Source organism: Aedes albopictus, chromosome 2 (assembly GCF_035046485.1).
Source record: "Aedes albopictus strain Foshan chromosome 2, AalbF5, whole genome shotgun sequence".
In the NCBI taxonomy this organism is placed as follows: Eukaryota; Metazoa; Arthropoda; class Insecta; order Diptera; family Culicidae; genus Aedes; species Aedes albopictus.
The window spans coordinates 228,355,849-228,368,142 of NC_085137.1; the positions used below are offsets into that span (position 1 = coordinate 228,355,849).

The 12,294-nt window shown below is 37.3% G+C and overlaps 1 protein-coding gene across 1 annotated transcript; it reads left to right on the forward strand.

Moving 5' to 3' along the window:
• Positions 1 to 2,195: 2,195 nt before the first annotated feature.
• Positions 2,196 to 11,767, forward strand: LOC115257139 (thyrostimulin alpha-2 subunit-like). The gene is made up of 2 exons (XM_029856524.2): positions 2,196 to 2,508; positions 11,265 to 11,767. The coding sequence occupies exons 1-2, from the start codon at positions 2,418 to 2,420 to the stop codon at positions 11,534 to 11,536; spliced, it is 363 nt and encodes a 120-aa protein (XP_029712384.1). The 5' UTR covers positions 2,196 to 2,417; the 3' UTR covers positions 11,537 to 11,767.
• The last annotated feature ends 527 nt before the right edge of the window (positions 11,768 to 12,294 follow it).

Sequence of the window (12,294 nt, forward strand, 5' to 3'; positions counted from 1 at the left end):
ATACAAACCGTTCCATACAAAAAAAAGTTTCGCAAAGTTTCGCTTCGGGACTACTTCTATGCTTTTGTTTAGGATCCTTGGGAGACATTCAAATCAAATTTGGCTGCTACTAGCTGCTATTCTGCAATTCCAATCAAGTTGTCGGTGATGACAGAGATTGCTATATAAAATCTCCCTATTGGTCATTAAATACCTCTGAGAAAGCATTTGGTGGCTTAGTGGTCGTGCGGCTAAGGTCACCAAGCCTTTAGTCGCATCGTGCTGAGGAGCGCGGGTTCGATTCCCGCCGCAGCTGTCAGGAAAAGTTTTCGGCTGTGCCACTGGGCGTTGCATGCTAGTCCGTTGTCTAGTGTCGTGCTTCCTTCAAAGAGCAAATAGCTCACTGGAATGCATTAAAACGTGTCCGTGTCTTTTTTTTTTTTAATTTGGTCGTCATGGCCGTCTTTTTCTGTAGGTCAACCATAGTGCAGTCTGAATTTGGTCTTGGATCTCTTAGCGAAGCGTGTTTTTACTAATTGGAATAAATTTTGTAAATAGGAACAGAAATCCGTAAACGCCTAAATGTATGTAATGCCCTTATAATTTCATGCTGTTTGAAACTGTCGTGTTAAAACAACCAGTTCAATCAGTTCAAAATTTCAGTAATTTCAGCTGTCATCGCGGTTGTCAACGGTTTACTGGATGATCAGCACAATATGCTGAAACATCAGTAAATTCGACCGCCGCGGGGTTCGGCACCGATTTGCTGAAAGGTTTCAGCACAAAAAGCAAAACAAAAAGGAATGTCATAATTTTTTTCATAAAATCGATCGACTAAGGGGTATAGGGTACGAGTGCCATCAGTAATCTCACGCTCCCATTTTCATCCTATCCGAGAACAAGCGATTACGACACCGAATGATTCCGTTCTTTTGTGTTTCATGCGTGCTCACTTCTAACAAAAAATACAAAAATAAGAAACAAAACAAACAGCACTTCATTCCTTTGTTTTTACTAGGATGAAAATGGGAGCCACATGCTTAAAAAGGGAACCAATACCCTATTTGTCAATTTCATTAATTTTATTCAAATAAAATCCATTTTTAACCAGTAGTGCACGTTGAAAACGCAATCTATATGAATAATTTGAACGAGTCGCAAACACCGGGCGGAATTTCCTCGTAAGATTATGTTCTTCATTCAAAGTCACACAGCCAGGTAGCAGAAATAAATAAAACATCCAGGACGAGCGGAACCGCTAGACGCGTGTATCTTTTCTCCCGGACGCCTTTGAATAAGCGGTGTTTTCTTTGGAGTTCCATCTGTTGTTCACTGGCGATCTTTGCCATCGATTGACCCGTGGAAGCATGAGGTAGGCCTATAAGAACTTGTGAAGACCAGAGCTATATTGGATGCTCTCTTGGTCGACTCACCGTTTTGCAGCCCAATCAATAGGAAAAAAAGCTTCCCAATTCATAACTGTATAAGCGCTCAAAGAATACCGCTGATGCTCAGTCCTAAGTAGTGGAGACGTAACGCCAAAACGGAGTAGTTGATCAATTGAATTAATGAATGGACGAAAAATCAATCAAAGATAGCATTCATAAAGAATCAACCAAAAATATACGTGTTTGTATTTGAGCAAAATCCGAATGAGTATTTTCTGACTTCGTTTCAAACAATCGATTTGACAATTTAAAAATTAATGTTACATAATTCCCTTGAGCGAATCAATCAACCATTACGTTTCCAAATTGCAATTACGGGGAAACAAACAAACGTTTCTGTTTTGACGCACGTGTCGCAAATACAGTTATGGATTCCATCTATGATTTAAGGCAGTGATTCAGATACCTACCTAATACGATTTGTAACGGTGCCTATTGCAAAAACGCAAAATCATTGCCGATTCCAATTTACTACCACTCAGTGTACTCCTCGTAAAGCAAAACCTACAACGACAATGTTTTATCGCTTAATCGGGTTTCTTACTATAAAGAAACTTAAAATAGTTCAAATGTGAATTGGATAGAAAATAAGCCGCTTGGAAACATCTTCTCCAAACCAAGAGGAGTAATTCCGTCATACAACCGGAAAACGAATTAAGACCATCATCTTCACTTCCCACGTTGGAGAGCTTCATCCTGCAACGGTTAAAAAACTGAAGCTGCGCATGTCTTCAGTTCCTGCTCGCTGCAGGGACCAGTTATAAAATCATCCGAAAGTCGCAGGAAGTGGTCAGTAATTTACAGATCGCAGTATCGCACTCAAGGTACCTATTAGCAGTGAACAAATTTTCGCGCGTCTGTCGTGCTGTAGTCATACTTCGTCAGCATGGTAAATCGCGTGTGTTGAAACATCCAGAGTCGTCCGTTATTGCAGCCTCCTGGTGACGGTTCTTGGATACATCGGAGTGCACTTTGCTTGAAGCAAAAAAAATGGAGTGGCTCCGATTTGCAGCACTAGTGTTACTAGCATCAATCGCGTGTGGTCGCGAAACGTGGCAAAAACCAGGATGCCACAAAGTAGGTTAGTGAGATAGTCGTACAAAGTTTAGATAAGCTTTCTCAAAATAAATTGTGTATACCTGCTGAAAATAACTCTCAGGCCATAAACTACGACTCTACGTAGGGGAAAAGGAGTTCTGTCCAAAGTCTACGGACAATACAAGTTTATGAAGAAGGATACATTACAACATCAAGAAACAAACAAATTTTATTCGCGAGATATTATTTTTGTTCATAGTGGTGATAATTTTTGAAATGAGCTTCTTCCTTCAGTGATACCAGCCTTCTTCAACAGCTGGGGTTCGTCGAGCAGTTGGTAATACGTTCGCTTCATAAGCGGATGGTTATGGGTTCAAACTCAGTCCTGACACTTGCAATTTTTCGTCAGTTCCCAAGTAACCATGACGCTGCATATAGAACATTAATTTCGCTTTATAGTGTATTATATGACATGCGATGTAAAGTTGTTTTGTCATATAGGTACCATTAAAGAAGGTTTAAAGTCGAAAGTGGCGCTACTATTGTTGATTTGAAGCAAGCTTTATTGTGGTGATTGCTAAAGCATAAAAAATGCTTGTACCATATAGGGTTCATTCAAATATTACGTAACGCAATGAGGGGAGGGAGGGGGTCTAGCACTGTGTTACGCTTCATACAAAATTTCAAAATCTTCCATACAAAAGTTGTTACGTGGGGGAGGGAGGGGGTCTAAAATTGTCATATTTTGCGTTACGTAATATTTGAATGAACCCATAGCTAATGCAATGAAATAGTATGGAATGTATACTTAAGGCATCATGTCAACAAAAGAAAAAAAAGTATTTTTTTCATTTTTCGGTCTATTTTTATCTTCTCATACCTGTTCCGATACTCTCACTCTGATGTTTTTTATTCTAATTCGGGAATTGAACCTAGATTGCTGAAACTGGACTGCGATGAAACTCGGACGCGCTAACGCTGTGCTACGACTACCATGCATTTTGTACCCGGAAAAATGTGCAACATAAAGTAACGTATACTCAGCTCGTGCTTTATTGATTTGTGTTTTCAGCAGCTCTAAGAAATTGTGCTAGGGTCTGAATCAGTTATCTTACTATCCCAAATTCATTCGAAAACAAGCGATTGTAGAACCAATTGATTCCACAAACGAAGATAATATAAAGATATAAATTCTGCTCTTATTGTTTTCATACGTGCTCACTTCTACCATTTATTTTATGAAATCGGGGCACTATATGTTAATTAAGGAAACCAACACCTCAACCCCACATAATTTTTGTTCCCTCGGCATCTGATTGTCTTTATGTCCCAACCAGAATAAAAAAAAACATACACAATATAAATTTTCAGCAACATCTGAGCATGATAATCCAAGTTCTACGCAGCAATCCATGAAAATTGAGATTTGTTTTTCTTTTCTTTTTAAATGGTTGTGTTTTTAAAAAGGTTGTACAGATTTTTTTTCGAACTGATGTTTTTTTCTGTTTACAACTATGAAAGCATTAGTTAAAGCATATATAAAGTAATAAATCCTTGCATTATTGATTGCCATAAAGCTTTTAACATGGTAATGCAATGAAGCATTAAACAACGTACCTATAGAACTATGCCGAACTGTCAAAATCCCATAATGCTTCAATGCTTTCATAATGTAGATTAAACGCTTTATTACTTGACAGGTGTAGAATAAAAGTTATCTCGCATTAGCTAAACTATAATACGATTGAATTAATGTTATGATATAATGCTTGTGGTTACTTGGGTTGTTCTTCTCCCTGAAAACAGCTGAAACTGACTCTTCCCTGAGCCCATGGCTCTAACGGACCCGAATACTTGGATATCGGTGAAATGGCAACTCATTATGTACCCTCATTTTCAAAATTATATGTATAAATGTGTGCTTGTAAAGAATTCTTGGACAGAAAAGCGTTCACATTGAAATATACATAAAGTTTGTTGAATTTACACATAGGAATTCTTTTGAAATTATGTGAACTCTTATAGTTTCAAACAGATTTGCTAATTTATAATTCATGTGAAATTCTGTTTGATTTAACAATCCAGTGTTTTATGGCGACTATTGTAGAAATTAACAAATTTTCACTTTGTTTCTAAGTCAATTTAACTGACCATTCCTTCGGCGTGGACCCACAGATATAAAAACAGACCGTATGCAGGGGAATATTTTACGCTGCGCTGTTTTACCTTTGGCAATATTGGTACATTGAAAACAAACAATTTTAATGCACCCACGCTAGAAACAAGCCTAAACATTTTTTGCGCTGGAATCAATATATCTCCGCAAGGGGCAATAACAGAGAATTTTTATGCAAATGTTTTACTGATGAATGCATCGATCACTTCTGTCAAATCAAGCAGCACTTTTTTTTTGCAAAGCATTTACTACTTTGCAAATGCTGCAGAAAGGATAATTTTCGGGTTATGCAAAGCTTCTTCTTCTTCTTTATGGCTCGACGCCCACACTGAGACTTGGTCTGCCTCGCTTCAACATAGTGTTCTTAGAGCACTTCCACTGTTAATAATTAAGAGGCTTTCTTTGCCTGCCATTGCATGAATTTGTATATTGTGAGGCAAGGACAATGATACACTATGCCCAGAAAATTTTCCCGACCGGAATCGAGAGCCCGCCGTCTCTGGATTGGCGATCCATAGCCTTAACCACTAGGCTAACTGGAGACCCCAGTGCAAAGCTGTTGCAAATGAAAATCATAATTGAAAATTACCTTTGATTAGTGCGGCATGCACGATAAGGATTTTTTTTAAAGTAGTAAATTTGACTAATCAGGATATTGCCTTATTTTCGGTAAACCTTTTTTTAATATAAATGATAAACAAGATAAAAAACGAGCATGTTGCTTTACAATGAATATATTATTGAAAGTAAAAGAAAATAATGTTTGAAACTACCATAATATTGTAGATATCAAACTTTACAACCTACGTTAAAGGCCTGAAGCTCTTGTTATTTCAATAATATTTCCGTTGAGGAACAACAATACTGGATTGTAGAAACAATGAAAGTTCTCATTGCGGTCAAAACAATGTGAAATTTCATTTGACTTTACTAAAAAGGGATAATTTTCAAACTATGCAAAGCTGTTGTAAATAAAAAGCATGATTGAAAATTACTTCTAATTAGTGCGGGATACAAGGTGAGGCGTTTTTGAAAAGTTGTATATTTGATTAATCAGCAGATTCCCAGATTTTTCTGTAAGAATCTTTTTTTTTTTTTTTTCAAATATAATAATACTAATAAACCAGAGAAATACAAGCATGTTGCTTTCAAATAAATATATAATAGAGGGTAAAAAACAATTTTTGAAACTACCATAATATTGTTAATATCAAACTTGACAACCCACGTCAAAAGCCTGAAACCCTTGTTATTTCAGTCAGATTTACGATTGAGGAACAACAATACTGAATTGTAGAAACAATCAGAATTCTTATTGCAACCAAAACAATGTCAAATGCCTTTTGACTTTACGTTGAATATGGTTAATTTTACCGTCGGGTTTTCTGCGTTAAGATAACAACATTCTGTCTTCAACAACACGCAGAATTTCAGAAACAATTTGAAATACCAAAAAGCAGCAAAAAATGCCAAATTTCTACAAGGAATCAACGAAAGGAATCAACGAGTTCTCAACCGAATTATCTGTTTATTTTCGGTAAAACTCTGCTGCATTTCCAGCATCTGAACTTCTTCAAAAATCAGGGTAGTTGAATAGTGATTTCCATCAAATATATGTAAAATATGTATGGACCAAGGATCTGATTAGAATAAAAGCACTCATCTGCCCATACAGCAGTAGTATAATTTTATACCACCTAAACTTAATGTTTACCCACTCGTTATAATTGTAGAATAGCATTTTTAACCATATCTGTTAGATGAATTCAAATAGGTTTGCACAAGAAAATACTATACTGAATGCTTGATATTATTTCGTTTCATATTAAAGTAAATTGGTAAAGCACTGCAGAAGCATAAAAGTGTCACTTTTACCACCGACAAACCGACGTGACAGCTAGAACAGATAGATTCAAATTGGTTGTTCCCGACGCCATGATAAAAAATACTCGAACACTACCGGCACCTCTATAACGGGTCGTGTTGGTTCAACCCGTAAACACCCGGGACGATCTACTTTTGGTAGAAATGCAATACCTTCTTTGTTTAAAACATTTTATCCCGGATTTTTTTATAGTCAAGGGGAATAGGGTATTGTACCATTTGGGCAGGTGTACCTATTTTGGGCACTTGCCGCTATAACGAAGTCAATTCCAAACCGATTGATTTGAATTTGTGTACAGAGTTAGATATTGTACGTGCCTAACTCTATACAAAATTTCAAATCAATCGGTTTGAAACTGACTTAGTTATAGCGTCAAGTGCCCAAAATAGGTACACCTGCCCAAATGGTACAAGACCCTAGTTGTGCTAAGAAATGCATGGTACCTCCTCCCTTTGCATTATCCCCCCTTTTACGAGGAGCCGAAAATACGTGGCTTTTTTTGTATTTTTTTTTATAAATTCGGCATGTTTTTGCTCAAATTTTATCATTGCTGATCATCAATGGTTTTCACAGATCCTAAACATGCAATGTACTACATCTGTAAATCTTAGGATATGTTTATTGTAGCGAATTCTCGCGGAATATAATCAACGCTACTCTTAGAACCTCAGAGTGCAATTCTGATAACTTAACAACCATTCACTTGGTGATCTAGGTCATCCAAACTATTCTGGAATTAGGACCTTCAAATGCTACAAGCTCTACTCTTGTATCACTTTACTTTATCGGTGTAATTCTTCCACGATTACCTCTCATAATATTTTGAGTATTTCTTTGTGTTACTTGTGTTGTGCAACCACTGACATACAAATGATCTTTATGGTATTTGGAAGTTGTCGAAAATTACCCAAGAACTCTTCTAGGCGTTCCTCGGAAATTCCTCCAGGAATCCCTCAGAAATGCATCGTGATGTTCTTCGAGAACATCTACGAGTTCCTAGGGAATTCCTCAGGACTTCCCGTGAAATTCTTCAGGAGTTAGTGATGTCTCTAGAAATTCTAACAGGGATTCCTTAAGGGATTCCTTCAGGAATACCCCCAGGGATTCCTTCGCGAATTCCTCCATGGACTCATCAAGGAATTTATTTAGGTATTCCTCCAGAAATTCCTCCAGAGCTCCTTCAGTAATTCATCCAAGATTTCCTCCGATAACTAATCTAGGGATTTCTTCAGGATTCAAGGGATTTTTTTTGCAGAAATTCTTCCAGGGATTTCTCCAGAGTTTCTTCCAGGAATTCTTCCAGATAATTTCTCCGGGTAATCTTCCCGGGTAATTTCTCCAAAAATTCCTCCAGAAATACATCCAGGAATTTCTTCATAAATAACTGCTAATTTATCTATGAATGTATCAAGGGATTTCTTCAGGAATTCCTCCACGGCGTCCTCCAGATATTCTTCCAGGAATTCCTCCACTAAATTATCCCAGTATACCTCCAGCAATTCCAACAGGAGCTCATCCCGGAATTCCTCACAGGGATTCTTCCTTAAATTCTTTCAGGAATTCCATCAGTCATTCCTCCAGGAGTTCCTTCAGGAATTACTCCAGGAATTACTCCACGAATTCCTTCTGGAATTTCAACAAGAAATCGTCTAGGAATTGTTCCGGGAAACATCTTAGGAATTCCTTCAAGAAATATTCTAGGGATTTCTCCAGCAATAACTGCAGGAATTCTTATAGGAATTGCTGTAGGAATTACTACAGGAATTTCTCCAGAAATTCCTTCAATTCCATTTCTTGCGGGAAATACGTGAGGTATTCCGAATTACTCGCATGAATTTCTCCATGAATTCTTACAGGAAATACTTCATAAATTTCTCCAGGAATTTCTCCAGAAAATAAAAATTGAAAAAAAATAACTTCAAAATTTCCTCGCAGTTCAAGGAAATCCTTCAGAAACTCATCTAAGAATTTCTCTGAGAAAATCTTTAAAAATTCCTTCACAAATTACTGCGTGAATTCTTGCAGGAAGTATTCCAGGATTTCCTCCAGGGTATTATCCAGATATTTCTTCAAGAAATTCTTGAAGATATTCCTGGAAGCATTGTTGTAGGAATTCTTGGAGGAATTCCCGAAAAAAAATTTCAAGGAATTCCTGGAGAAGTTCTTAGAGAGATTCTTGGAGGAAATCTTGAAAGATTTCTTGGAGGTATTCCTGAAGAAATTCATGGAAAGGAATTCCAGAAGGGATTGTTGGAGGAGTTCTTGGTGGATGTCTTGGAGAAATTTCTGGACGAATCCCTTGAATCCTGAAGAAATCCCTGGATTAGTTGCTGGAGGAAATCTTCCAAGAATTTTTGAAGGAGCTCTGGACGAATTCCTGGAGGAATACCTGAATGAATTCCTGGATGAATCCATGGATGAATCCATGCTGGAATCCCTTTGGGCATTCCTGAAGGAATCCTTGAAGGAATCCCTGGAAGAACTTCTAGAGAAACCGCTGGAGGAATCCCTGGAGAAATTCTTAGGAAAATTCCTGGAGGAATCCCAGGAGAAATTTCTGGATGAACTCTTGGGAAAACTTCCTTAAGGAGTTTTCAGGGAACTCCTGGAGAAATCTTTGGGGGACTCCCGTGGAATCCTCTGGGAATTTTCGGAGAAATATCTGAGGAACTTTCGTAGGGATTCCCAAGGAACGCCTGCATGGTTTTTCTAAAGATTCTTAAAGTAATTTCTGAGGAACTCCTGAAGGAATTCCAGCATAGCTCCTGATGAAATTTTTGAGAAACAGCTGGGAATCTCCTGCAGAATTTCATGGGAAGTCCTGAAGCATTCTCTAGGAATCCACAGAGGTTCTCGAAGAATATCACGATGAATTTCTGAGCGACTCCTGGAGGAATTTCCGAGGAACATCCTGAGGAATTCTTGGGTAATTTCCGATACTTCCAAATACCATAAAGACCATTTGTATGTCAGTGGCTGCACAACACAAAACAATACTCAAAATATTATGAGATACAACAGAGGTAATCGCGGAAGAATTACATCGATAAAGTAAAGAGATACAAGAGAATTGCATGTAGAGCATGAAGGTCAAAATTCCAGAATAGTTTGGATGACCTAGATCACCAGGTGAATGTTACTAAGTTATCAGAATTACACTCTGAGGTTCTAAGAGTAGCGTTGATTATATTCCGCGAAAATTCGCTACAATAAAAATATCCTAAGATTTACAGATATTGTGACCTATAATTCAAAATACATTGGGTTCATTTGTATGCCAGTGGACAACCAAATAGCAACAAATAGAGATACTCGTAATATAATGATGTGCAACATACAGAATCGTTAAAGAATTATGCCGATAGAGTGAAGAAAAACAAGAGTAGAGCCTGTAGACCTTGAAGATCCTAATTCCAGAAGAGTTTGGAAAGTCCATAGGAAGCATATCCCATGAATGTACCAAAAGCATTATAGATGTGCACTACATTCGACGAAAATTTTTCACAACTAAAACATGATACAGTATGTAGATATCGTAATCCAAACTTCAAAGTGTATTGGAGGCCATTTGTATTTCTCGGAATGTCCAACTATCACAATATCAAGTTGCTCATAGCATTGTGAGGTCTAATGGATATCAACGTGACTAAATTTCTTGAACAGAGTGAATACAAGATCTTAAGAAAATAAATTCCAGAGTAATTTGGATGGCCTAGATCACCCAATTCATGTACTATGAATTTTCTAGGGGTGCTTTGAGGTTTTTTGAGTACCGTAGACTCTGTTCTGTGATCATACATTGTGTATAAAATTTGGTTGAGAATGTTAGATTTGTATCACAATTTTCGGAGTACTTTGGAGGGCTTAGAATAGTTCTGGGATCAAAACTTTAACAGACTATGATGGGTAGTAATACATTGCATGTCTAGGATCTGTGAAAACTATTGATGATTAGCAAAACGATAAAATTTGCGCAAAAACATGCAGAATTTATAAAAAAAAATACAAAAAAGCCACGTATTTTCGGCTCCCCGCGAAAGGGCGGAGAGTGCAAAGGGGGGAGGTACCGTGCATTTCTTAGCTAAACTATTCCCCTTGACAATAAAAACAATTCCGGGGTAATATATTTTAAAACAAAAAAGATATTGCATTTCTACCAAAAGTAGATCGTCCCGGGTGTATACGGGTTAAATCGAAATTACAAGAAAACAATAAGAGCTAGAAGTTTGGTGTCAAAGAACGAATTATAGAGTGGAACAGGGGCCACAACTTTGCCGAAGAAAGAAATTTAATTTATTACGCGTGTTTCAAAGATAATTGACAAAAACAAGTCAAAACACATTACTTTTGAGCTATTTGCTCTAGAAAACTTAGTTATTTAACTAAACCAATCGATTCTAAGAAGTCATTTGATGAAAAATTTAATAATCTTTCGAATAAGGGTAAAAAAAAACTGCAATAAGTTTGGCCATTTTGAAGTTATAGCCAGTTAAGGCAATAATAATAAAAAAAAAACATGGAAAGTTCAATAACTACGTAACGGTTGAGATTTGGTCGTCTATCATCCTTTAAAAAGTTTTCACTCACGAACCTAACACCCTGTATGAGGCTGTTTTAAGTTATTCTTTTTATTATAATAATATTTTTTTCCTTTTTGGAACAGTTCAGTCTACATTCCATTAAGCACTTTTCCATACTAATTAAATCATTATCCCTTTTCTCACCTGTCTCCGTCCAGGGCACACGCGCAAAATTAGCATTCCGGATTGCGTCGAGTTTTCGATAACGACCAACGCCTGCCGCGGATTTTGCGAATCGTTCGCCGTCCCGTCGGACCCATTTGCCGTGGGGCAGCACAAACCGAGCCAACCGGTGACATCGGTCGGCCAGTGCTGCAACATCATGGAAACGGAGGACGTCAAGGTGCGGGTGCTTTGCGTCAACGGAATTCGCAATCTGACCTTCAAATCGGCAACCAACTGCTCGTGCTACCACTGTAAAAAGGACTGACGATTGGTTGAGGCGTAGGATAGAGCAAACGCCGGAACGTGGGCAAAGTGATGACTGTTATTCTAATAGTGTTATAATTGCAAAATTATTTACCTCTGAGCCACCCTTATGCATTAGTGTGATGACCATGTGCAGTTCGTGTTAAGTGAAGTCTTCCCGAAGGGATACTTGAAATTACTGTATATTAATGTACATTAGCAGATGAAATAAAACTATACATATATTTTCACAAACAAAGTTCATTTGTCTGATTGAATCTTATTTATTATATCACGCAATTTGCACCCGGGTCAGTCCATATGAAGTGATCGAGAAAAAGTGAAAACTTGTTTCCGATTATCACGAATTTAGAATAAATTTGAAGGTAATATTTCACATCAATAATACAGGTATGTTCCGTTTTTGTCACTATCCGATTTCGTCAACATTTCATTCCGTTTTTGTCAACACTAAATTTTTTGTCAAATTCATTCCCTCGAACACGAGTTATTTACAGCTTAACTTTAATCTTGAGGCAATGCACCCATTAATGAATTTGAAACAACTACCAATAATGACATAGAAGACGTATACGCTACAGTAGCTTTTAACACATTTCAAATTCAACTATAAATAATGTTAATTCATGCTTTCTCTCAAGCATAATTTTACTTCTTATTTGAAAATGAGAAAAATTAGACCAATAGCCCAATAGAAAATGAAAGTCTGACAGAAGGTGGCAGGAGGTAACACGTGAATATCAATGTCATCATCAACAA